This window comes from Amblyomma americanum, chromosome 1 (genome assembly GCF_052857255.1).
Source record: "Amblyomma americanum isolate KBUSLIRL-KWMA chromosome 1, ASM5285725v1, whole genome shotgun sequence".
Taxonomy (NCBI): Eukaryota; Metazoa; Arthropoda; class Arachnida; order Ixodida; family Ixodidae; genus Amblyomma; species Amblyomma americanum.
Window position 1 is genome coordinate 220,699,000 of NC_135497.1, and position 27,664 is coordinate 220,726,663.

The following is a 27,664-nucleotide window of genomic DNA, read 5'->3' on the forward strand; positions in this document are numbered from 1 at the left end:
AAAACAGAAGAGAAAACTTATGTTTTCTTCATCTTCATTGCAATTCTTTTTCCCACTTCAAGCCCAGAGATGTGTGTGTGAGTACATCAGGTGGCAACCACTGTAGTCCATGCCATGGAATGCATTGTCACAGTCCTCGAATGGGCGGTCGTGTGCAGCGCATTTTACACAGGTGAGTCTACTTCAGCAGCCCAAGGAGCCATGACCCTATCTTTGACATGTGACACAAAGGAGCTTTCACTCAGATTTTTGTGTGTCCCACCCGAGATGAGTCTAGGAGTATGGTAAGAGCAAAAGTGAGAACAAGGTGGTTAGCAGCCAGTTCTTTGTTGCCACATCAGGTCTTCACACGTGGGACATTGCCTGTGTTTCAATGTTTCAGTCCTTCCAGCATTTCATTTCCAAGGCGGTGTATAAAATGATATTTAAAAATAATACCATGGACAACGTTTAATGACTGGCCTACAGAGAGAGGAACATCTCCTAATGAAGCAAGGTATTTTAGAGCGCTGTATTGCAGTTCGTCACTATATTGTCATCGACAAACGTAGGGCGACACAAACGGGGGCTTTTAATCCAAAGGCCAAGAAGACCAGCAGCGCGCGTCCGAGCGGGAACGTCGTCTTCTTCGCTTCCACACGAGCCCAGCCATGCCGTTCGGCCGCATGGCGGCGCTCGCAGAATGTGAGCAGTGTGGCATTGACCCCGTCCTTTCAAGAGGCATCGCCTTGATGCCTCCGGCAAGGGGGAAAAACAGAAATGAGGCACCGAAAGTGCGAAGGTGCGTGTGGCGGCAGCACTGAATGTGAACTCCAACAATGGCTAACGGGCGTAATACGGTTTCATGCGGGCCACGTGGACGACTTCAGGCTTGGGGGGTCGAAAAGAGCGGACGACTCCTTGGGGGAACACTTCATAGTTCACCTCGCTGAGTTGACGTAGCACTTAATAGGGGCCGAAGTAGCGGCACAGAAGCTTTCAGAGCGCCCACGCAAACGTATAGGGCTCCATACCCAGACGTGCTCGCCGGGTTGGTAAATCACCTCCCTGTGGCGGAGGTTGTACGTCGGGCGTAAGTTTTCTGCTGGTGTCAAATCTGTTGTCTAGCAAGGTGGCGAGCGGCTTCTGCATCACGAATGAATTGGTCAGCGCCGGCGACAGGCGAAGGGGCACAATCTGGGAGCAGCATTGCGTCCAGCATGGTCAGGGCGTCCCGGCCATACACCAAACGGAAGGGAGTGAAGCGCGTTGTTTCTTGGAGGGTGGTGTTGTACGCAAACGTGACGTAAGGGAGTATTTCGTCCCAGTTGCGATGGTCAGTGTCGACATACATAGACATCATATCTGCAATGGTCTTGTTCAGCCTCTCAGTCAGACCATTCATTTGAGGATGGTAAGCAGTTGTTTTTCTATGACTGGTGCCACTGAGAGGCAGGACCTCATGTGTAAGAGCCTAGGTAAACGCGGTTCCCCAGTCAGTTAATACAACCGCGGGAGCCCCGTGGCGAAGCACAATGTGGCGAACAAAGAACTGTGCAATTTCAGCCGCGGTGCCATGGGGAAGAGCCTTGGTTTTACAGTAGCGGTTGAGGTAGTCCGTGGCAACAACAATATACCTGTTACCCATGGAGGACACTGGGAATGGGCCCAGTAAGTCCATGCCGACTTGCTGAAATGGGATTTTCGGTGGATCAATTGGCTTCAGAAGGCCGGCCGGTTTTGCCGGCGGTATCTTCCGTCGTTGACACTCATGACAGGCTCTAACGTAGCGTTGGACGACCGCAGCAAGCCGAGGCCAGTAGTACCTGTGGCGGATGCGTCCCAATGTTCTGGAAAATCCAAGGTGGCCAGAAGAAAGGTTGTCGTGGCATGCAGCGAGAACTTCCTGACGAAGCGCGGTTGGGACAACGAGGAGATACGCAGTTTCGGTCGGGCTATAGTTTTTCTTGCAGAGGACTCCATCTATTAAGCAAAACGACGAAAGTCCGCGAGAGAAGAGTCTGGGGAGAGAAGAGTCTGGGCGGAGACGAAGCGGTTCCTTCGAGGTACTCGATTAGAGGCAGAAGTTCGCAGTCGGCCCTCTGGTGGCGGGCAAGGTCAGACGTGGTGACAGTGCCGAGGAAAGCAGAATCGTCGTCGGGCTCATCTGGTGGGCACGGAAGAGGAGCTCGGGAGAGACAGTCTACATCGCTATGTTGCTGACCCGACTTATACACGATAGTGACGTCGAACGCCAACACAAGAAGTGATGATCGCTGACGACTCGAAATGGGTGGCCGTACAGGTAGGGACACGAAATTTGGTGATTGCCCACACAACAGTGAGACACTCCTTTTCCGTGGTGGAATAATTCATTTCGGCACGGGACAAAGTGCGACTTGCATATGCGAGCACGCGTTCCACACCGTCTTGCCACTGCACAAGCACCGCACTGAGGCCAACATTGCTGGCATCTGTGTGCAGTTCCATGGTGGCTTTCTCGTATAAGTGGCCAAAGATAGGCGTAGATTGGAGGCGGGCCTTAAGTTCTGTGAAAGCTGTTTCCTGATCCTGGCCCCAGAAGAAGGGTTCGGAGTCTTCTGTCAGGCGAGTCAGCGGCTCTGCGAGCTTAGAGAAGTTTTCAACGAACCTCCGATAATAGGCGCAAAGCCCCAGAAAACGCCGCAAGCTTCGTTTATCTGTTGGCTGGAGAAATGCAGCAACAGCGGCCGTCTTTTCTGGGTCAGGGCTAACGCCCTGAGCGCCCACAATATGGCCAAGAAACTTGAGCTCCCTAAATGCGAAGTGGCACTTTTCAGGCTTCAGAGACAGATCTGCGGAACGAATGGCCTCGAAAACAGCACGCAAACGTTTCAGGTGCTCCTTGAACGTGTCGGAGAAAATCACGTCGTCGAAATACACAAGGCAGGACTGCCACTTCAGGTCAGTTAGTACGGTGTCCATCATACGTTGGAACATTGCAGTGGCTGAACACAAGCCGAAAGGATGCACCTTAAATTCGTACAATCCGTCATGAGTAATGAAGGCAGTCTCTTCTCGGTCACGTTCATCGACCTCGATTTGCCAATAACCGCTACGCAGGTCGAGTGACGAAAACTAGGTAGCATGGCGGAGGCGATCTAATGAGTCATCAATGCGCGGCAGTGGATATACATCCTTTTTGGTAACGTTGCTGAGACGTCGATAATCCACACAGAACCGTAGGCTGCCATCTTTCTTTGCGACGAGAACAACAGATGATGCCCAGGGACTCGTCGATGGTTGTATGACGTCGTCGCGGAGCATTTCGGCAACTTGGCGGCGGATGGCATCACGTTCCTTCGACGAAACACGATAAGGACACTGACATAGTGGTCTCTGGTCACTATCGATGATAATGCAGTACTTAGTTATTGGCGTCTGAAGAACCTTAGAGGTTGACGCAAAACAGTCGCAGAAAGAGTCAATAAAGCTTTCCACGCGGCGTTTCTGATTGGACAGAAGGTCAGGGTTCACGTCGATCGTAATGGCTGGTGCCGTGTCCTGTTCCGCTGCTCCGTGGTCCGTTGTGGATAAGGCACATTGGACGGCATGCTCGCCAAGTTCTTCAAAATGGGCAATCACCGTGTTTTTCGTCAAATGTTGGGGTTTGCTACTAAAGTTGGTCACTAAGAGCTCGGTACGTGCATGAACAAGGTTGACAAGGGCGCGAGCAACGCAAACTTGCCGAGACAGTAGCAGCGACATGTTCGCTTCGGCAATGCCCCGAGTACCGAAGCTGGTATCACACTTGACTGTGACAAACTTTGTTTGCTCTCAGTGGTATCGTTGTGTGGTCGTCAGAGATGCGTAGTGCTGCTCTGTGTGGCTCGGGGTCTGTAGCAAAGGCTCACTGTGTTGAAAACGATACCTATTGCTCATGCAGGTTGACGACCGCGCCATACTCTTTAAGGAAGCCCATGCCGAGAATCAGTTCTTTGGAACACTCTCGTAGCACAGCGAAGGAGCCAATGAAAGTTGCACCTCGGATCTTTATACGGCAGGTGCAGACGCCAACCGGCGTCACCACATGGCAACCAGCTGTGCGTATCTGCGGCCCATGCCAAGGTGTTAGAACCTTTCTGAGGGTCGTGGCTAGGTGGCTGCTCATGACCGAAAAGTCGGTTCCAGTATCCACAAGTGCTGACACGTCATAGCCATCGGCGGCAACAAGAATTTTGGCAGCGGAAACAATTATTTGACAACTCGTCGGTGAGGTGTTTGCTGCCGTAGTCGATGGGGTCGTCGGTGAGGTCATTGGTGTGGTCGTTGACACGGTCGTCGGTGGGGTCGGCGGTGGCATCGTCGCTGTGGTCGGCGTTCGGGTCGTCGCATACAACCGTCGGATGGAGGCTGTTCACTCTATGCGGCAGCGGCAATCCTACCCCCGGAGGCCGCCGTCTTCAGTTTTCCCGGCGGGGGGACGTGCGTCTGAATTGGTCAGCGGATGATGCGTGACTGGGAACCCGTCTTGGAGACGGCGACCTAGACTGACGTCGTGGAGGCGGTGAGGGCAGCACATGATCGGCCAGGTACTGCTCAATGTCTCGCGGTCTCTCACCATAGCGTGGTCGAGGTGCGCTCGGCGGAAATCCTCTTAATCCCATCCGCCGGTACGGGCAGTTGCGGAGGACATGACCAGGCTCCCCGCAGTGGTAGCATAGTGGCCGGTTGTTGGGTGTGTGCCACACGTCCGCTTTTCTAACAGGGCGCGGGTCACGCAACTCGACGGGGGGAAGGTATCCCTGCGTTGGTTCGGCAGCAGGGCGGAATACCTGTGGCACTGGCGCAGGTCTCCACAGGGCTTCACTGTAGCTCATGATGTACGGCTCCGGCTGTGGTGTCCGTAGAGCTTCGCTGTAGCTCATGATGTACAGCTCCGGCTGTGGTGCCGGTGGTGGCTGGACCACTCGCCGAATTCTGTCATGGACGGCATCGGCTACAGCTGCAACACTGGCAGGTGGGGCATCTAAGCGGAGGTTGCGCAGTTCTTCTCGAACCACACTCCGCACAAGCTCTCGAAGCGGCTCGTCTCCGGCGACTGGCAGTGACACACAATAGTTGGTGGCCGCAACACTGCCCAGACGACTGTACTACGCACTGCGTTCCTGCAAGGAACGTTCCATGGCCGTGGCTTCTTTGGCGAAGTCAGCGACGGTCCTTAGAGGGTCGCGTATGAGGCCAGCGAAGAGCTGCTCCTTCACACCACGCATGATGTAGCGCACCTTCGTAGCCTCGGGCATGGCAGGGTCAGCCTGACTGAAGAGACGCGCCATATCTTCGATAAACATGGTCACGCTTTCGTTCAACTGCTGTGACCTGGAGCGAAGGGCGATTTCGGCGTTTTCCTTGTGTGCGTTGGTGCTGAAGGTAGCGAGCAACTCACGACGGAACGCTTCCCAGCTGGTAAATGATGCCTCATGGTTCTCGAACCATGTCTCGAACCATGTCTTCGCCGAATCTTGGAACGCGAAATACACGTATCGTGGTTTTCAGTCGTCATCCCACTGGTTAAAAGTGGCCACACGGTCAAAGCCGGACAACCAGTCCTTGACATCCTCGCACCGATCGCCGTGGAAGGTTGGCGGCGAGCGAGGTGTGAGGACTACAACCAGTGGGACAGTGCCGGAAGGCTGACCTGTCTGACTGCCAGTAGTAGACGTCATGGTACGCACCGTCCTTGTCAGTGGCTGACACTCAGGTTGCAGGCCTCGCAGGCAGCGGCTCGCTTTGTGGACGGGTGTTGTGTCCAAGCGGCGCTGATGATCGTCAGAATTGTCCTCAGGGTCAGCGTTCACGGGACGATGCCCAGCACCTCCACCAAAATGTCACCGACAAACGTAGGGCGACACAAAAGGGGGCTTTTAATCCGAAGGCCAAGAAGACCAGCAACGCGCATCCGAGTGGGAACGTCGTCTTCTTCGCTTCCACACGAGCCCAGCCATGCCGTTCGGCCGCATGGCGGCGCTCGCAGAATGTGAGCAGTGTGGCAATATGTTTTCCACGGGGAAGTCGCCACTCACTTCCTCGTAATTGGGACCCACGATATCAGTCAGACATTTTGCTGGCTGTCAGAAATTCTGACCGGTTGACCCACCCACTGCTTCAATATGTTTAACACAGTACCATGAAAATGTTTTTTTGATCTTGACAAAAAAAAAAAGTCTTGGCACTAGTGCACCCTCTTTTAGCAAGGCAATCTGGTTTTTTGAAGAAGGAAGGGCAAACCATTAATTTAATTTTAGCTTGACAGAGGTGCCTGCCAGCCACTCACCATAGAGCCCAACTAGGGGATGGGATAAGAACTTGAAAGAAGACCTGCCCATGCCACTAGAGCTTTATCACAGCAACATGCAGCAAGTAACATGAAAAATGAGAAGATGGCCTTCACTTTTTGCTTCTGAGCAAGCATGAACACTCGGGCAAGCACTTCTGCACACAACTTTTCCCTGCCTGCCAGAGATTTTGCACCATATATTGCTGTATCACACTACCGATAAGAACAGCATCACCAGCACCTTCGTGATCACATTTCATCATTTGTACTGACAGCCCCTCATGCAAATCATAGGCCATATGAGCAATGAAAGAATATAATAAGTTCACTGACCTTCCAGCCGGTAATGCTGAAGGTTTTTCCAGCACTTCCAATAGTAATGGTCCTCTCCCACATTCCAGGAAGAGTGTCTAAGAGGAAATGCAAAGAACTCATTAGACAGACAGCCGAAAATATCATACAATCTCCTGTAAAGGCCGCACCCAGTTTTTGACTAGATAACTAAGAAAAAAGTATGTTTTTTTTTTTTTAAATTCCTGCAAGGGCCACACCACCTTCAAGATTCACGCCCTAATTTAAAAAAAAAAAAGTGCAGCCCTTACATGAATTTATACGGTAGTAATGTCAACAACAGTGACACAATGCTAGGAATACAACTGAAAGCAAGTGAACACAGTGAACACACTATGTTAAAAAGTGCTGTATTGATTTTAGACCAGAGTTTAAGAAAAATCCAGTATTCAAGTAATTTCACATTTTTTCCTTGATGTCTAATTAGCCCTGCTCAAATCAGCTGCACAACAGCTAGCAGTTCCACTACACAATGCCATCTAATACTAAATTAAGCACGAAAAAAAAAAAAAGGAGAGGCCAGAGGGCATGCACTTACTCATCCGGATGTGCTTGACGCCTTCATAAATTATCCATTCGTACACCTCATCCATAACACAGATCACATCGTGTTTCTTGCAGAGTTCTGCAATCATTTCCAGTTCTTCTCTGGAAAAAACCTGCCCAATAGCGCAATACTATGTAAGTGTCTGCTGTGACTATGACAAAATACCATAAAAGTTATTAAAAAAAAAGAAAGGGGGAAGGGGGAGGCATGGATGGGTCTTGGAACTACTTTTTATTTACTGATTGATCAAATTTAATGAATCTGCACATATTTAATAAGTTTTTCTGTTCATTTGAAACAGTTCCTGAGATATTAAAAAAGGATATTTTTTATTGTCTGCTGAAACAACAGAACAAAAATCACTCATCAGAAATTTATTTTTAATATATGGGTGAATATACTACAATTACAATGTGCAAGGAGTGCAACACACGAAGCAGTTTTCAAATTGAGCTAACAATAGAGATTTGGCAGCCCATTGAAACTTAACTTGTGTATGAAAAAATACAGACTCACTTGCACAATGTCAACTTCGTCACTTTTATGCTTAGTACTTCACCGTTGAGAATAAAACATAAAACATGTTGGCATCATTTAATCTGAGTCCTGCTTTCTGTTCACACAGCTGTGAGAACGCGATATAGTGATCATTTACCATTGCCCAGCATCAGCAAAAACAGCTCACAAATATGGCACTTATACAGCTGTTCTATACCAGCCTCTGAACAGCAAAAGTAAAATGTAATCATACAGATTCAAAACTTTCAAAGCATAATTCTAGGTGGCATGCACTTGAAAAGTAAACAGCTAGCTGACAGCACTGCAAATTGTAACTGCGACTGTAACTAGAAATTACATCCATCTGCACTACATACTAGTGCTTTACTGCACTTGTCTATCACATGCACTAATCATGTACAGTCGAGCCTGATTATATCGAACTCAGATAGATTGAATTATCCTTTATACAGAATAATCTCTGAGCACCGTAAAGCTCCAATGCAAATGTATAGGCAAATGTACGGCTATATTGTACAAAAATTAGCCATCACAACTGTCAGATCGAACTTCGGGCAACACCGGGTGACTTCAAAAGCTCATCTCTGGGAGTTACTTCCCCACAGGTCTGATCGAACTCCAGTCGACTGAAGAAGTTGGATTTCCCACAGCATAATCAGATAGCTTTCCCGCAAAGACCTGCGAGTGCTATGGTGCTGCACAGTGCGCGCAGGATAATGACGACACAGATTTTCATGACATAGGCGGCAGGCACGTACCTAGCCAACTAGAATATGTGTTTTTGGTGCAAAGAGCTGGCTGTGCCACCGTAGTTCACATGTACGATGTGCCAAGCTGCCATCGGCAGTTTCACATGGTTTCATTGTCTCTGTGTGTGCACGATGGCAGCCACGAAACAGCAGAACCTCCCCTTTTCCTTGAAACTGGAAATTATCAAGCTAGTTGAACGAGGAGAGAAGAACTACAAAGTTGCCACAGCATACAGGATTCCGAGAAGCATGCTGAACACCATTCTGAAGAACAAGGCTGATGTTCGGGCTAAGCGGAGAAGAGACCCGACGCTCGCGGCGCCAGACATGTACGCACAGCTGAGTATGAAGATGTTGAGGCAGCAGCGCACAAATGGTTCCTTGATGACTGCCTCACCGTAAAAAATGGCTGTGCCCACCGCTGCAGTGCTAGTTTCAGAAACACTGCACTTCGCTTCCAGCCGCCAATTGCTACGTCGGTACTTCAACCCTTGGACCGTGGTACAATCCGTGCGGTGAAGGTTATTTGTAGGAAACATCTAACTGAACGGCTCCTTCAGAACCTGAGGACTGAAAGAAACCTAAAGATCAACCTCTTAGGCACCCTGTCTATGCTGAGTGGGTCGTAGAATGATGTCAGAAATGAAACTATACAGAACTGCTTCCTGCATTCTGCTCCCTGCTTTGCCAGTGAAGACTGAGCAAATTCTTTGTTGGGTGAGCTCGGCGAAGCTGTTGCAGACCTTGATGATTTGTGGAACCAGTTGGCAGAATTTTCTGCTGTTATTTCTGACATGGGCAGCCAGAGTCGACTTTGTATCCGCGGGCGACGACGACGAGACTGCGGGAGAGCTTGCGGACAAATACATATCGCCGACGTCACAGATAGCCGGGACACCACTGATGCGAATTGTGACATGGACTAGAAAGGACCTGTGCTTACATGCTCCGTGCAATCAGCGTGGTTCATCGATATAGGGCATCGATAGAAGGATTGGAGTCCATCGATAACATTGCAATTTTTTTTTCTCCGAGGCAATGAAGATGAAGAAATATAATAAATTCATGACTATTTCGCTCTGTAATCTGTGCACAGTAAGTGGCTATTATAGAAATACCGTATTTACGCACATAATTTGCGCCCTCGCATAATTTGTGCACCCTTAACTTATCACCCGGGTTTACAAAAAAACATTTTTTACTCGTATATTTTACGCACCATGCTGCGCTAGACCACCATCATGCACGCGGGCTCTACCCTATGGCTCTACCCAGTAGCATTCGGCTATTCCGCGTGTTTGTTCAGAAGGCTTTTGGAATCTTTTGTGCACTGGGCGTTCATGGTGGTGTCAGAGGTCGCTGTCACAATCGCGGCGGCACCAGCGGCACCAGCGGCATCACCACTCGGAACGGCCAGCAGCGCTTCCGGGGAGGATCGGCAGCTGATAGAAGAGCCAACACCGCTGTTTGTTTGGTCAGTGGTTTGCTTGATGCATGTGACTCGACTGCCGGCTACGCTTTTCTTGGTGGCTCTGACGGCTTGTGTTTGGTTGTTCGGTCATGTCTTACGATGGGATATCATAACTATACGGCAAGTTTCAAACTGCTTGCCAGTGACTTATCACGACGCGGAGCGGTGAAGCCAGCAAGAATAACAGCGTGCACACAAGTTTGCCCATAGACGACAATGGTGTCGGCAAACCAGTGCGCACGTGGCTATTCTCGCTGGCTTCGCAGCTCCGTGCCGTGATAAGGCGCCGACAAGCAGTTTGGTCGACACTCGCGCGGTACTGTTAAAGAATTGTGTGGTGTGATATTTGATTTATTGATTCGCGCTTGCTATCCCGGACGAAGTTGCGAAAACAAACTTACGGAATCCGGAACTACCGAACAACTGGCTGGGCCGCAAGCGATGACACTGTTTCAGCATCTTATTCAGCTTCATGCACGCACCTTCATGCCATCCCGCAAGCGGGGGGTGCGCGGATTTTCATTTTGAGTGAACTTTTTTTCGGGGGGCGGCCAGCGTGGGGTGCAGGTCCGGGTGCTGACGTATACGCAGCAACATACACTATACCTATATTGTGCGTTATGACCTTTTTGGAGTTTTTTAAGTCGTGCTCGCGGAATCCCCGCGTGATTTGCGCACCCCCTTCTTCGAGCCATAATTTCTAAATAAAATATGCGCATAAATACGGTACATTCTTTCCCATCTCAGAGTATTTGCATGTTCTTAAATTTATTGCTACTTATATATCAAATTACATGCTATATCAAACTCTCAGGCGTTTTTGTGCGAGTTCGATATACTATGCGTGTTCCGACTGTACGCACACTATTTTGTCCCACACTGCAGCGACATCGAATATGTGCCCTCTCTCATGAAATGCCAGCCCATCCCAAACACAGCAGCTGTAGAAATATTCATCACTGACAAGCACACAAAGTAGAAGCCGTAATGCCAAACTTGAGACACCGTGGCATTAAACTGTGACAACATGAAGACCAACTACATCAAAGTCAAGAAGGATAGCCATGTAAACCCCAATAACGTTTTCCCTACCTACTTAAAGAGGGCTTTCAATGGACTAGCAGAGAACTACACTACAGTCAGCACTGACGCATATTAGCAAAACTTCCAACATAAGTACTGAAATGGGCCTTCAACACCCACAGTAATGCACTTTTAACATTCCATTTTCACCACTGGTACCATTTCTGCTCATAATACCTTGGCTGCAGCAATAACATTACCACACTCCCTGAACAGTTCCACACTGGCCTAATGTTCATCGAAATGTTGTACCATAATTTGCTTTTTCGAAAACAAGTTTCTCCAATCAGACTCAATACAGTAGACTCCCTTTAAGGCAAACTTGAAGAGGCCAGAGAATGTGTTCTTATCAGAAGTTTATCTTAATAGAAGTGCCCATATATATATATATATATATATGAGCATGCTAGGTGGGTCCATAAGCTGGGTGTTTCACCTAAGATGTTCTGCAATTTTTAAAAATGGACTTTTTGAGCTAGAAGAGCACTTTTTTTGGCACAGCACAGACAGCAGTATAGTGTATCTGAATACAGATAAGACGTGCTAACAAGTAAGCTGATTAATTAATGCTGAACAGTTAAATTTTTAACTATTACTGTTAGTTTCCTTATTTACTGAGAGGCGTGTAGCCCACCGTCGCCACTGTGGCCCAACAAATTTTCGCTATTTCAGCGAGTTACTTGCACTGGAGGCATTGCTTTGCCTATAAGCTTTTTGAAAGTGCATGTATTTTGGCATGATGTAGGCAGAATTTCTTGGGCCACAGTGCTGAGGGTAACAGCGTATTCAAAGCTCCAAAAACTGAAATAGATATTACAGTGGGCTACACGCCTCTTAAAGGGACACTGAGGAGAACCCTATCAAAATTTTTTTGTTAGCAATATCTGATAGTTCGGCATTTCATGGCTTTGTTGACGCTTGTCCGGGAGCGAAAGATGCATTTATTTCAAAGAAATTTGGATTCGAAGTTGAAAAATTTTTTCCCGCCGCTCCGATTCAAACTCGAGAACTCTTATGACGACACGGAGAACTCTTATGATGACACAGAACGGAGTGACGTGAAACGTGACGTAAACGAAGACTCCGTGATTTTTGGCGGGTAGCGGTGCGGTGCGCTATTTTCCTTTGCAAGCCTCAGAGATTCGTGACATCCATGAAGTAAGGAAAATTCCTCCATGGTGGCGCCTCTTGTCCTAGGAAGTCATTACACTTGTACTTGCGAGATTGGCCTGTGGCGGCGATACCTGTATTTTGGTTCTTGCTATTTTCTACATTACAAGAGCTTTTTTTTCAGGAAGAGTGGCGTTTTTGTGATCAGGAGCTGGTATTCTATGGATACAAGCCAACTTCAATCTCTCCTCAGTGTCCCTTTAATAAACAAGGAGACTAATAGCATTAGTTAACAGGTTAACTATTCAATATTAGTTGATCAGCCTACATGTCTTAGCTTTATTCTAATGTGCTGCACCGCTGACAATGCTATGCTGATAAAAGCACTCATTGAAATCAAAAAGCCTATTTTTTTAAATTAGAGCACATCTTAGGTGAAACAGCTGGTATATGTCGTATAAAAACAATGAAAAAAAAAGCTTTTCAGAGAAAGGATAACTGCAAATAGAACATTTATTGCACTATGCATGAACCGAGCTGAAGGCCGAGAGCAGGAAACGAGCTCACATTATACAACTTGAATGTACAATTTGGCCTCGTTTTCTTTTTGCACTGTCTCCTTTCTCTCACCATATCCAACAGCAGCTGCTATTTTTTCTTTTCGCTTTTCATCCTGCTCCAAGTGCTTTTGAGGTGCCCACCAGGATAGCTGTGCGCCTCTCTTATCTTGCGCAGCTGTTTCCAACTCTACGAGCAGGTGCTCCACGTGCCTTTCCGTGCGCCACAGATAATGCACGTGCCGTGAGGCGCCGATGTCTGTCCACCTCTGCGCCGCAACAATGCGTGCTGTGATGCCGCTTCAATTAAAAATGTGGCCCCAAAGTTTCTAAGGCCCAAATCAACCAGTGGGCGCACTTAGCGCGTGCATGCCTTTAGTCCGTGGGAGACAACGCTCGGTATGTAACACATACACATTGCTGAGTCATAACCAATGCGCCAGCGCAGGCGCGATGGCGATCTGCCTTTTCTGCACCGGCAAGAAAGCTTACCCTCAAAAAGCCCGCTCCCGCAAGACGGCTTCCCCGCAGTTTTGCGCGAAGACGCGCGGAAGCCATCTTGTGGGTGTTTGCTTTCTTGTGCAGAGCATTTTATACATTTTTTTCTTTCCTTGGCAGTGCCACAAGGATGCCCCGTGAGTGCCATTGTGCGGGGTCACTGCAGTTCGCGGTCACTGCAAAAGTTTTTCTTAACCTAAGCACATGCAAAGCAGTTCAACTTAAGCAGATTTTTTTTTACATTGAGCTCTATAGGCAACTAACCTTTTGGTCCCGCACTGTTCATCTTATCCGGTAATTCGTCGTAACCGAACTAGTCTTAACAAGAGTCTACTGTATAGTCATGATCTAACAAGTTCGCATAAATGGCATTTTTCAGGCACAAACACAAAAGCCATTTACTGCAAGCTGCAATGATTTAATGAAAAACGCTTTAGCATGTGAAGTTGTAATTCAGCACATGCTAAGTGCGCAAAAAGAAAACAGGAAATGAAGCATATTAAAAGCTAAGAAAACACTCAACTGAAAACATTTAACTGCACCAAGCATTGTGAAAACCGGCTAACCTTTCCAATTGGGTTGTGTGGCGTGTTGACGATGATCATCTTGGTCTTGGGAGTGAACTTGGAGGCCAGCTCCTTTGGGTCCAGAACCCAGTCGGCACTAGAAATTTGGCCTTGCTTTTTCTGAGAAGGCAAAAAAAAAAAATCGGCAACAAAAAGTTGCCGAACTTAGCACTGAGCAAGATTCAAGTGCAAAGGAATCCTATTTTGGAATGAAAAGACCTAGTAAGGCACTGCTACTGTTTGCCCTATTCCAAGGTTTTTTCACATCTCAATAAACTGCAGTTTTGCATGGGCAAATCTGAGGGCCTGCCCCCTCCAAGCAAGAAATTTTCTTTAGAAAATCACACTAATATAATGCTTCATTCTGTCATCATAAACCATGGAAGCAAGAAAATGACAGAATATATTTATCAAACTAGTTTCTCGTAACTTAGCATCCTAAGTCAAATAGATAACAAAAAATTAGAAGTGAAGCAGGACCTTTCCTTTACTTGACAATTCAATTTATTATTCATTTTTTTTTCCAGTAATTTGGAAGGGTTCCAGGGTTAAAAGCTATGCAGACCAGCCACATTTGTTCTCTTCTTTTAGCTGGTTAGCAGGCACACTATAATCAATCCTGGGGTGCCATGACAGAATCACAAGTGTTGCCATCCTATGTCAAATGAATTTCATAGAATTTGGCATAAATGACTAGACAATGAAACAAACAAGACAAACTTAGAGAACACATTTTTAAGTATATGATCATGACTAGAGTTTCTTGGAAAGAATTTTCAAGAAAGCTACTTTTATTTAATAGGTAAATCCCGTAATGTTACACATTGCTTTCAGCTCTGTACAGACATGTCCAGGTGTGGGCAGAAGTAAGCAAAGCATGTGAGCAGAGGCTGAACTTCTTCCAAATGCTGTCGAGCCAGGCTTGGAACAAATGTAACAAATGGAAACAAATGTAACACGCTAAAGCTGTGATCGCTACATATGGGGGCCCCAGACTAGGGCCACCACCCAGGGGGCACGCATTTCACTTGCTATAATAGAGATCTTTACTCATTCACCAGTACCGCCAAAATCAAAGCATGCAGTTCTCTATGAGGGTCACGCCAGAGGTGAGCATATGCATGCCATGAGTGCATTTTTTTTCTGGCCCAGGTAGAATCCACTGACGTGCAGTTTGGCGGCTGCTCATGAGGTTTGTTTAGTTTCGTCCACACCATTGCTTGCACTCTAATGGGCACTTGCAGAGAAGCGACACCAATGCCTAAGGTACATGCCATCACTCACTGTAACCAAGTTGTGTGACAGCATGTGCAGCTCACACTTCTCTATGGCTTTTGCATGCTTTTTCTTGTCAGTGCTCTGCAGGGGCATTATGCTCAGAAAAAGGTCTCTGCACTGCAACTTTCAGATGACCAGAGTGAAACTTGTAACTGCATACAATGAGCTTCTGTGGCTCCTTTCAGCATTTCCACCAAAACAATGACAGAGATGTGTTGGGAAATGCCTTTCATTACGTACAGCCTAGGCACAAATCTTACACCTCTGCCACATGGCAAATTTAATGTCATTCTCATCGCACGACATTAGTTCAAGATGACATTTTTTTGCTGCCCCATGAGAAAATATACAGTCGACGACCGATTTTTCGGACTCTCTAGGGACCACGAAAACGAGTGAAAAATCAGGCAGTCCGGAAAATCAAACTTCAGCAGAAAAAAATCACGAAATTATTACCAATATGTCAGAGGAAGCGGTCAGTTGTATTGCACACATTCTAAATCCCCTCGTGACTAAATTTCGCCACGCGACATGTGCATGGACGACAGGCAACGACCGCTTTCACGGGCAGTCCGGAAAATCAAACTTCACCGGAAAAATCACGAACTTATTACCAATATGCCGGAGGAAGCGGTGAGTTATGCGCACATTCTAAATCTCCTCGTGACTAAATTTCGCTGTGCGACATGTGCACGAACGACGGGCGGCGACGCTTTCACGAGCTCGGCCTGGCTGTGCTGCCCCCGGCATGTCGCCGATAAACGCACGAGTTGGGACAAAGTCTAAACAGGAAAGCGAACATGCCGCTGCGGGAACTGCGCTGTGTCCGCAGTACGATGGGCCTGGAACAAGAACGCAAAGATGGCAAAACGATAAGAACCGAGAAACGGCCTAAGCAAACGCTCCGTCGGCATTGGCTTTCGTCATTAGGCCTAGCAACTAGAGCCAAAATAGGCATCGCATCCGTCGATATGCACTTCGCGGTGGCCTGCGTATAATGAGGAGTCTTTCCTGTCATTGAAACGCCAGTTGTTTACGGTTTTACAATAGAAGAGTCAAGGTTGCGGTGCATTTTGCCACGGGTGTGCTGACTAGCTTGCTTTGAAATGCACCACCATTTCCTCCCGCGCTCTTTGTCTACGTGAGGCCGTACACCTCCCACGCGCTTCACTGCGACTTCTTTCCGTATTCGGGACAAAAGACTCTGCACAGATGAGTTCCGCGAACTCTTGACTACGGTTCCAGTTCATGAGGCGGAGGACATTCAAGAACAGTAGGAATTCGAAACCACGCTGAGGCAATGTGCCGACTCGCACAGCATTTCAGCATTGCAAGTTAAGAGGCTCCCTTGACGCTTGAATTTCGTTTTGTTTGATTAAGTATTCGATCTCTCCTGCAGTTTGAATGAATGAGGTTCCACAGTACATATTATATGGTAGCTTGGGTATTGGCGGCGAGTGCAAACGAGATCCGAAAAATCGAGTGGTCAGTTGCGGTGCGTCTGAAATATCAGGCGCTCTTATACATTGGCTCTATGGGCCATGTCGCGGCGCCGCGAAAAAGTCTGAATAATCAAGCATGTCCGAAAAATCAGGCGTCCGAATTTTCAGTCGTCGACTGTAATGTCATTCAATGAAAGCGACATTAAAGATCAACTGAGTTTGTGGAACCCATTCGCCTGCGCTCTCTGAGCAAATGTATAACATCGACACCAGTGACTCTGCATGAATACCTATCCGAAATAAATTACAAAAGCTGCAGAAGCAGTATAACATTTTACCTACACAATTTTTCAGTCATTCATTTATTCATATGAAACATGCCAAGTAGCACTGTAAAAAAGAAAACTGCCACTCTAGCTACTAGCAAACCGTGCCAACCTATCACAAGAGGGCTAATCCCGTCAGAACTATACTCTAAACAGAATTTCCTCATTAAAACTGAGGTACAGTTGGCTTCCAAAACGTTTTTGCCACCTAAGCAAAAAAAGCAGGTCAGGCAAGAGCCATCAATAGCTTTTGGTCACAATCGAAATTGGCTGCACCACATGACAAGTGGGGTACCAAATGCTGGCTTCCCTGCACGACAGAAATGTCACATAGAAAGTGCTGAAACTGAAGCATCGCTGCTCAGCAATAAAATGTCTAGCAGGAAAAGTCAGTGGGAGAAGTGCGCATTGCACTTGCTGTCACTCAACTTCATTACCACAAGTGACAGAAGGCACCTTTTCAATCAGCTTGTTGCATCGCTTTTCTGTGAGCACCCAAAATCATGAGCAAGGCTCCTCCCTAAACTGTTCCATCATAAAACCCACAAACAGCAATGACTGCAGTGCCATCATGTGGCCCCGCACACATTTCAGCCAAGGGTGCAGTGGCTTGTGGGCTTTCGACACAGACAGTGCTTGCGTAAGCACACATTCATGATAAAATAAACTCAGACCTTCCAACAAGAGCAGAATTAATGAAAAATTTTCTTGGCCTCTTCTGGGGCAGAGAAGTGACAGAAATATTAGTGCCACGCACCTCACACCATCAGAGCGCCCACCCACAACGTGGCCTACAAGGGCCAGGCTCACATTGATCACATAAATTCTTGAGAGCGGCCACTGACTGGAACACCTGGACAACATTCTAAATGGCTAGAATGAGAATGTGGGAGTTTTCAACCATGGCATACAACAGCTACAGCGAAGCCAACGCCGTTAAACCCAAAGAAAGTTCCCTGTACACCTATCCCCATGCAAACACAGGAACAAATTCCATTATATCCTATGATACACACTAAGTGTCACTGAACTACACTGACTGTGTCATCGGATGAATTCAAACCCAAAATGTACGATATGAAAACCGATCTCCAGTCCTGCTACCCCAGCGTGGTCTTGCTACCCAAATCTTTGAAAGTAAGAGGGTCTTACAGGGCGAAGAGGGATGAAGACCGGAACTCCTCCAGCCATCAGGGTCATGGGCTCATAGCAGTCGAAGAAGGGCTCAATGATAATCACCTGCGTTGAGAGTCACAAGATGTGTTCAGCACCTCGGTGTGCCTGATGTGAGAAGATGCAGCAGGAAGCTCTGGAATTACACGGACTACATACAAGGCATCTTTCAGTGCGTGGCAAATGCTTAGCAAAGTCAACTTCAGCCTATCATTGCAAGATACAAGTACCAATCACACGGACTGAGAGTAGAAGTCACTCAGATCACTAGAAACCTCCAAGAAACTGCTCAAATAAAAAAAGTAATGGTAATCATACAGATTTCCACACCATGCATAGCTTGTTTTTAAAGGGCAAACACTGGAGGCTTGCAGACATCTTGAGTCGGTAATTACGGTATTATTTGCTCACAGTTCCTTCCCCTTGTTACAACAAGTAATTTTTCAAAATATCCATCAAACTGTTTTTAAAACAGCAAACCAAAGCGTGGCCAGAGGCAGTGCTTCATCAAAAATGTGATACAGCAATGAGGTCACAAGCATTTAGAAAACCTCTCATATGCAAGTCAAGCAGCTGGAACTGCAACTGAATTAACTCTTTTCATGACATATCTGAAATGCCTAAGCACAAGCCTAAAAATCACCAAGAGGCTATGAACATGTAGGCAAAGGTTGTAATGGTAGAAATGCATTGTTGAGTGCAGCAACTGCTTAAACTGAGGTCACCAAAACGGCACACCTTAAAACTGATTCACACAGAAATAAAACACCACATGTCTGGCAAGCCTGGCAGAAATGACCAGGACAGAGAGGAGGTACTACAGTTGAAGTTTCATTAAAATATGTAAACATGAAAAAAACATCCGGATAGCCCTTTAACTCTTTTGTTACCATGGGCAAAATGACCGTTTTTGATAGGTTTCAGACAATTTTTTCCTGCAAATAAGTGAGGTGCAAAAAAACATAATATGCATGAAAGTGATAGCAATAAAATGTGCCATCTGAAAACATTTATTTCAACACAAACACTTCATGTGAATACTGCAAGAAAACAATGGCAAACACAAAAAAAGTTGAAAATTTAGAAAAAAAATTGTTTTGACAGGACAATATCTCTGGTGAAAAAATATTGAAAACATTCTGGAATGTACAAAATTTTTAGTTTATTTATAAACTGGCCAATAAAAGTTTTAAGTTAAAACTAAAAACTTTTTGAGCAGAAAATTTTTTCCTGACACTACATAAAAAACGGCCGCTTTCAGACTGTCCTTGATATAAATTTCTCACTCCGAAAAAAAAAAAAAAATTCTGGGTAAAAGAAAATGCATCAAAACATCGCTTGACAAATGTACTTTTCGAAATTGTAAGTTTGAGTTTAGAATGTTTTTGAAGAAGCCAAAAAAATTGCAGAAACACAAAAAGTATATCCACGATATTATATGTGATGATGTACTCACATGAAAATAAAAAAGGTAATGCAGTGAAACCTCATATAGTGAATAGGTGAAAAGTCGTAAAATAGTTCAATATAGCCAAAATTTGTAATTAAAATTTCACCAAGAACTTGCGCTGGAGAAGTAAAGTTTAATCCACGAAAGAATGGCAAATGGGAGAGACGAGACCTTTCCATAGCTGTAGCACCATTTCAAAGCTGCTCGTGGTGGTTGCGGAGGCCGCAAAAAAACCGAGCGGTTATCGTCATTTAGGTTGGTTTCCGGGCAAAATACCACAGCACGCAGCGGTGGAAGGTTAAACGCCAGCTAGGGTGGCTTCCTTGCATTACAGCAGTGTCATGTAAAAAAAACGGAGGACGACAGGAAGAGAGCTACCACCATTTTTACCAACTCCGCTCTGTGGCAGTCAACATGAGCAGAGGATGGCTGCTGGAAAGCTACAACAACCGACCCTGTCGGTGGTTCCAGGGCACTATTGATGGGTGCGAGAGGCGCAAACGCATGCCGACCACATGGATACCAGCTGTTCTTGCTGCTATATCTTCTGTGGCACTGTTGGAAAATGCGAGATAAAGTATAAACCGCAGCGCAAATGCATGCCGCACCACCACTTGTCACCCATGTAGTGAGGCAAAGGCTGCCACCTGCCATTCAAGTGGGCACAGCTTGGCGCTCGGCTGTTCGATACAACCGTTTTATGGCAACCCGCGTTCGATATATAAAATAAGAAATGCAAGTGTTTGCTGAAAATAATTAGGGAGAGTTCGATAATATTCATAATTCGTAATATTCGTGTTCGTTATGAGGTTTGACGGTAAATTGCTTGAATATGGTCTACAATGCTTTGGTTTCACAAGAAACTATTTCGAAGGGTGTTTCGGATGATCTAGGACAATTCGCAACACATCCACAGCATTCGTGAACAGCTTTGTGCTGATACGGAGCGCCAATGCGAGGTCGGTACCCTGATTTCTGCTGGGTTTGAAGTTGATTCTGTTTTGGGCAGACGGAAGTAAATCTTGCTCATACAATGATGAAGCACTACAGAAACCAGAAATATCATTCATGGCATCAGTGTGATGCATAAACTGGTTCCAGGAACAAACAAACAGTCAAGAAGTGAAAAATGAGCCCTACAGGCATTTAGGTGCCCAATTCTTATGCTGGGGTTGCATAATTTCTTTGTCGGGATCGAAATCCGACGATGCAAAGTCATTGTCAGAGTCGCTGCTACTTGATGCATCGAAAAAAATCTGCCATAGCTGCAGCAGAATCACGCGAAGTGAGATACTTCAGAGCGCACGCTGTTCCTGCAGCTAAGACCGGTCTGCAAACACTCTACGTCAGAACCTCAACATCAAGGCTGTTTCAAAAATTGGTGTCTTGCAGGAAAAATACAAACTATGCACAAGAAACCAAAGTAGAGTATCGAAACAACCCATTGGATGGTGCAACAACTCCTTGGCGGCACTGGTAGCACTGATATCACGCTTTGAATCTGTTGATCACCAGTGATCGATGCATAGTGGCATGGTAATGAAACAGTTAAAAGACAACAAAATTAAAAACACTTTTTGCATCCCTTGCAACGTGCAATTCTTTTGTAGCAGAACCATTCTGTTTATCCAAAAACTATGCCAGATTCTCTTGTGCAGACACACTTTCCTGTCCTCTCAAAAGTTTAACTCGAAGCAAAACACAGTCAAGGGACTACCAGAACTTTTCTCATACCAACACAACCTTTAATTTGTATGACCTTAAGCTTGTCACAATTGCAATGAGAATGGGTATGACTATCATTAAGAACACAGCTTGGCTGCACACTAACCCTCACTTCTAGAATTAAAAAGTCCAGTTGAGCTGCTGTAGCTAGCAACACTACTAAGAATCATTATTCAATAAAAAAAGACAGCATTCCTCGAAGAAAAAAATTGGAGGGAACACTTTAGCTCTGCCTGAATTGTATGACACGATGACATTAATGGGTTAATGCCTATATATGTGGAATCAGTCATTCTCGACTGATCCCTGGGAGTCCTCATCCCTGGGAGTCCTCCTGGGAGTCCTCCCTGGGAGTCCTCATACCACTCCTGGCGCAGTGGTGCAGGGGTTAAGTGGTTCAGCAGTTAAGCAATTCACCACTGCCCTGCAATGACAGGTGCTGCCACCAGGGGGACCTGTGCGATCAAGGTTCCTCTTCCTGAGCAACCTCTCATGAATAATCATTAATTTAACTGCCACCTGAGATGGTGGCCAGTTTGCTCACAATCCAGTGGGCAGGTTGTGATGATACCACAAGATCACATGACTTAGCTGGCCCACCTAGGTTGCGTCTTCTCTGGCAATTTTTCACTCACAACACTGACGCCATGCCAAATTAACGCATTAAAACAAAAGAAAAGGTGTGATAAACTGTGTGATCAGCAAGGCCTTACAGTAACCGCGTCTGCACTCACCGTGGGCAGAAAAATGCGACATGATAACTCAAACTGCATTAATTATGTCACATTATTGGCAGTGCCGCAGCCTTTAGTGGAGTAGCTTGCACCCAAGCCAGTTCTGGCACAAGCAGACATATGCATCCGGGTGCACCCAGTGCGCCTGACGAAGAGATAACTTACCTACACAGATATTAAATTAGTGTTTTATGCTGTTATATGTCTGTTCCTTTAAATCACTCTCTTAATGAAACTTCGGCTAAAACTATAGTGTCTGTTGTGCCAGCCTTGTTGTCTTTTGTCCCATGGGGCACTTGACCTGAACACCTGTAATCCTTGCTAACTGTGCAGACGCAGCAACATTCTACAGCATTTAAATAGCCACTTATAAGACTGCCATGAGTATAATTAAGCATAAGGACAGCTTTTTGAATACAAAGTTACATTGCACTAAGATCCAGGTATTCTGGATCCACATCTGATTCCTGATTCCACATCTAGTCATTTTTCCGTGCAGTCTTATGTGCTGCTACCTGTATACAGCAAAAGCTCATTAATTTGAATTTCAAGGGACCAGAAAAAATGTTACAATTATACGGAGTTCGAATTATCGAATGACTTCGAAGAAACTGACAGGAACTGCTTGCATTGCGTCAAATTTATATGGTGGAAGATTGGGCAGTGGCTGCCTGTTTTTAAGATGAGAAATGCATGACAATGATGATTTTTCACATTTCCATCAACGCTGTACTGCATGCACACTGTCGGGAACGCTGAAGCAGGTAATGGTAAGGGCCATCCTGTCATCCTTCACGGTGCAAAGCAGTAGCGGTGGAGGCTCCTAACAAGCGGCTGAGTCACCAATGAGCAGGCTTTACCCACAGCTGCCTGGATTGGACACGCAGCCGTGCTTCACCGCACAAACAGCGAGCGCACTTCAAACAGCAAACGGCATGTGACGAGCGTGTAGTTTCAGTGCAATGGAAGAACCATGCAGATAGAAGCGAGAGAAACCTGCAGCGGCGCCAATCAGCGTCCATAACGGTGGGCAGCTGCGCTCGGTTGGCTGGCCAATGCATGAAGCTTAGAAAAGCGAAAGCGAAACTATGCGGCTGGACAATTCTTGGAGACAGGGCTATCCGTTCTTCAACACGCCTGCTGTTGCGCGCACATCAGAGGTGCGTGGGCTACTCTGCAGCATTCAATTCAGGTTTGAGCAGGGCTATTTCGATGACCGCTTGCCCTGCAGGTCACTCCTAGATGTGGTCTCCCCTCGGCAACCGATTCAAATTAACTAGTGCGAGACCCCTAGCTTCCGAATTTGTGAACGACTGATACCATAAACTTATATGGGCATTAACCTGGACCGCACCGGCAGTTTAAATTATCTGGTTTCCAAACTAGCGGGAGTCGAATTAATGAGCTTTTACTGTTTACTGTAATATGTGCGCACTGACACAAGAATCCTGCAGGAAAAGTGTTAAAGACAGAAACGTGGTGACCGGGTTTCATTCATATAACCTTTGGTGCCACAAAGAGGAGGCAGATGTTGACAGCCGCGACTTGACCCACCTCATCCCCTGGGTTGACAAGTCCTAGTATGGTAGTGTAGAGCGCCTCATAAGCGCCGACCGTGACCAGCACCTCCTTTTGAGGATCAATCTGACGACCAGTCAGGCGAGAGTACATCTTTGCCAGAGCATTGACCAGCCGCAGGTGACCCTACAAAAATTAGGCAGAGCCAGTCAGTGCACCTTCTAAGCAATTACTACATAAAGCAGTTGCAGAGAGTAATAGGTATGCATCTGAAAAGGGCACCCTAATCTCTCTGCCACTCAATTCAAGAAAACTGTAACCAATATCAATCTCTATTTTACATAATCAAAATATACCTTGTATTGCCATTCAGGATAACAATGTGACATCAGTGACAGTGCCAAGGGGAGACTAGAGGTGGTGGTGTCACCCCCTAAATCAGCGGGTGCTTTCTAAATTCAATCCCAGACAAGACGATTTTATTCGCAAACACATGATTCAAATGTCCTAGTTTGTGCATTCAGTTATGACTCTCATTGATCTTTATGAGGACCAATACCACAAAGAAACCGACCAGAAATTTTAATCCATTCATCCCCCCCTCCCCCTTCAGATATCCTAGTGTCATTCCTGTGTGACATCAGTAGGAGCAAGGCTCAGCTAGCTGTAGATTATATGAATTAATAAAGCAAGCACACTTTTCCTTCTTGTTTATCTCAAGTCAGGCTGCAAAAACCTGTTTTAGTTTACTTTTCATCCTTTTTACAAGGCTCGGCCATTAATGTTTACAGGGTATTATATACACAGTGAAATTGGCATGCTATGTGATACACCACAAAAGGCACTTCAATTTTTCTTCAGACTGCCAGACTATCACCAGTCAACTCAGACTGCCCTTTCAAAAGCTATTCTTTCTCGTTTTCTCTCCACTACAATAAACCAATAAATCTAGTCAGTCCTCAAGTTTTCTTTGTTTTAGAAAGAGAATCTAACTATACAAACCATATGATTTCAAACTATTCCAAATCAAAAACAAGGCAGTGTGTAGTTTTATCTTACTGTTTTTAAAATATCATGAACTAATCTCACAGTTATCGCATTACTTCTAACAAACAACTCAAAAACATCAAGCCTTGCTTGCTACTATCAACCTTCGTTTTGTTAACACTGCACACAAAATCATTGAGTATACAAGGCCCAGAGGGTGGTGCTCTCTATTGGCTTACCCAGGAAGACAAAAATTTAAGAATGATAAAGGTTAGTCCAGTTTTTCAGGAATTTTACTGAAATCTTATTGGCTAAATTATACTTGGCATGCCCTCAGTCCACCTCACCTAACTAAATGGCCAAATTATTTGTAATATCAGGCAGGTGTTGGCTAGTTGGCTGGGTGGTGCCATTTGATAAGGCATGGTGGTAAAATGGGTGAAGTACATTCTTTCCTAGAAATTGCAGCAGTGTTTTTCTACGCTGCTCTCTTAGGCCTTTCGTAATCCCTACAGTTCACACTGCTGTTCGCTACCCAGTAGAGATGAACAGCTAGAATTGATGACTGAACAAAAGAAAACAAGAGTACACTACTGACTGGAACATGTTACAGCTATAGCAAAATTCACGCCAGGGGTGAAAAGCAGCATGTACACAGGGTGTTGAATGAAATCAGAACAAAACGAAACAACAAAGATGAACTCTTATTTGCATGCAGAACCAGGGCTTACATGTGTGCAGACTTACGAATAAAAAGGGGTAAAGAAAAAAACTAGTCACACTGCTTTCACACCATCACAGTACACATCCAAGTACAGTAAGTTAAAAAGAAGACTCTATAAAGAGTAGAGGTTTTTAGAACTTTGCACAAGGCCTAAAAGTGAATTATAAAACAGAAACATGTTTATAAAAATGATGGAATTGTAGCGAACCATGACGGCTGCGCCTGATGCCGCCTAGGCAGATCACTGACAAAGCGCCGACGAAAGACGAAGTGCCGCCGCGCTGCCCGAGATTGCTTCGGTTGGACTGGCCGTCTTTTCCGCTGCCCACCGTTCTGCTCACCGCTTTGTGTCACTCGCCATGAACTCCTTCCCCTGTTCTATTTGTGCACAAACCCCCTTTCAGAATAAATAAAAATAGTTTATATACTAGTCTGGTGCGGTAGTGACTTGCCAAGGCAGAGTAAAGGCAAAAGCATGATCATGTACAGAAAAAAAAAAAAGATGTATGGGCTGCTAATACCCGCGTGAAGTAGCTACTCACATATCCTCGTGTGTACTGGTGAAGCAAGTTGCCAGCAGCAGCTTCCTGAAGTGCTTTAACAACAAAGTCTGGGGGAGGGAAGTCGGGAAATCCTTGGCCCAGGTTAACAGGTTTAGTTTCTTGAGCAAGCTGAATGAACTCCACCCTGGTGCATAAAATGGGAAACAAAAGCAAACAACGCTTTGAAGTTATCTGCCAAGCCGTTAGGGTTATAATATGAGCCAAAGTTTTTCTATAGATGGAGTACAGGCAACTCCCAGAACTAAACTAATGTTGTGGCAGTATAAAGCAATAGCCAGCTTTGATACAGGGTATAAATGTACAAGTGTTACCTCACCTCACACAGTGATTACTCACGGTACACACAATTCTGCCTTGGCAGCATGTATGTTACCAAATTATCTTTCTATTTATGGTTCACACTCGTTGCCACATATCTATTGCATCCCTGTAAAAGTGAGTGAGCAATGCAGACAATATTCCAGCAACACCTTGAATGAGTGATGCCATGATCACAAAACTAGGCTTTGCTGTGAAATTTTGGAAAATTTTTAGCATATTTTTTTGTAGAATACCCTAACTGGTGTTCAAAGTATTTTTGCCTTAATTTGTCGAGTTATTATTGAAAGAGAACCTCCGGAAGGACTGAAACTAGTATGGTATAGCAGGGCATGCATAGTTCAACATCCTGAAGCTACACATCGGCCATGGGATGCAGCGCAGAGGAGGGCTCACGGTAAATTTCAACCACGTGGAGTTCTTGAAATTCCCTGACATCACGCAAGGACATTTTTGCATTTCATGCCCAACGAAATGTAACTGCCTTGGTTAGCCATGGTGTCACCACAGCGGGCTGTAGGATTCGAAATGTGACAAGGTCATCTCTGCACCTTAAAAAAGAAGTACATGTAAGGCATGTATTAGAGTGTGTAAAGCACACATACTCCAAAACTCTCGAGAAGGGCTTTCACTACTGACCCAGCCTCTGGGAATGATCCAAGTATTTGCCACAGTCACTGACAAGCCAGCCAAATTGATACTTTTTCTGAACTTCAGGGAAGCGATCGACCAAGCATCAGATAAAAAAAAGTCTTAAAACCCATAGGAAGAAATCATTCCCCACCTGCTTGTACAGTCGGAGGCACATTTATCATTGTAGTATCATAGCTTAGCCACCAGTGTCTCATACTCAAGCCCCACACTGGTTGAAGGGCCCCAGACCAGGTTAGAAAGAAAACGAAAAGGCATAGACGAGGCAGTTACAATCTCTCTTGTAAATATAATAGTCATGCACATTGCAAAAGACTGCAAAACCTCAAACCAAAGACCATCAGCATTCTGCCTCAGCCTAAACAATCCCACATCCACGTTAATGCCATGCACAGCCCACTAACTATATGGGGGCCCTTGACATTTCAAGGCCAAACAATTTGACTGGTGACTGGTGAGCGACGTGCTACGCCAGCATCTGGTTGCCTACACCACACTTCTGCTGAATTGTTCATTTCTCAATGTGGAGAGCCAAGCCTTAGTATTCCTGTGTATTGCACTGTTATGAGATGCACAGAAATGCAACTCTCAAGCTAGAACACACTGCTCTGTCTGCAACTTTTTTTCACCAGCAAGCATACTACACAGTTATTGTAGTACACTAGCACAACAAGAGGCCTGGCTTAACCTGGAACAAAACTCAGTCACAATGCGTATCAATTTTGCCACGCACAAAATGAAACATTCTTAAAATGTCAGCCTCATTACTTCTCATTATTTTGATTACTTAAATGAGGAGATGCAGGACTTATATTTTCACACTTTGCATTGGTGTTGGACTTAGTTGTGATAAGCATGATGCTTTAAGTTAGGACTGAATTAAGAGTTAAACCCCAGGGATACATTTTCCAAGGGACTATGGAAAAGATACTGGACTTTCAGCTTGAAAGCTTTCATTTTGCCAAACTTGCAATTCAAGGCTTTAAAAAAATCTTGAATTTACACGTGGTCACCTGATACAGACTTTTT

The 27,664-nt window shown here is 45.7% G+C and overlaps 1 protein-coding gene across 3 annotated transcripts in view; it reads right to left on the minus strand.

Moving 5' to 3' along the window:
* Kyat (Kynurenine aminotransferase) overlaps positions 1-27,664 on the minus strand; it is a 48,386-nt gene that overhangs the window by 13,982 nt on the left and 6,740 nt on the right. For all 3 annotated transcript variants that reach the window (XM_077648517.1, XM_077648516.1, XM_077648518.1), the window contains 6 exons: positions 25,646-25,790; positions 23,429-23,578; positions 17,945-18,031; positions 13,747-13,866; positions 7,185-7,305; positions 6,629-6,705 (listed from right to left, as the gene is read on the minus strand). In XM_077648517.1, the coding sequence (XP_077504643.1) occupies positions 6,629-6,705; positions 7,185-7,305; positions 13,747-13,866; positions 17,945-18,031; positions 23,429-23,578; positions 25,646-25,790 (700 nt within the window). The remainder of the gene's footprint in view (positions 1-6,628; positions 6,706-7,184; positions 7,306-13,746; positions 13,867-17,944; positions 18,032-23,428; positions 23,579-25,645; positions 25,791-27,664) is intronic.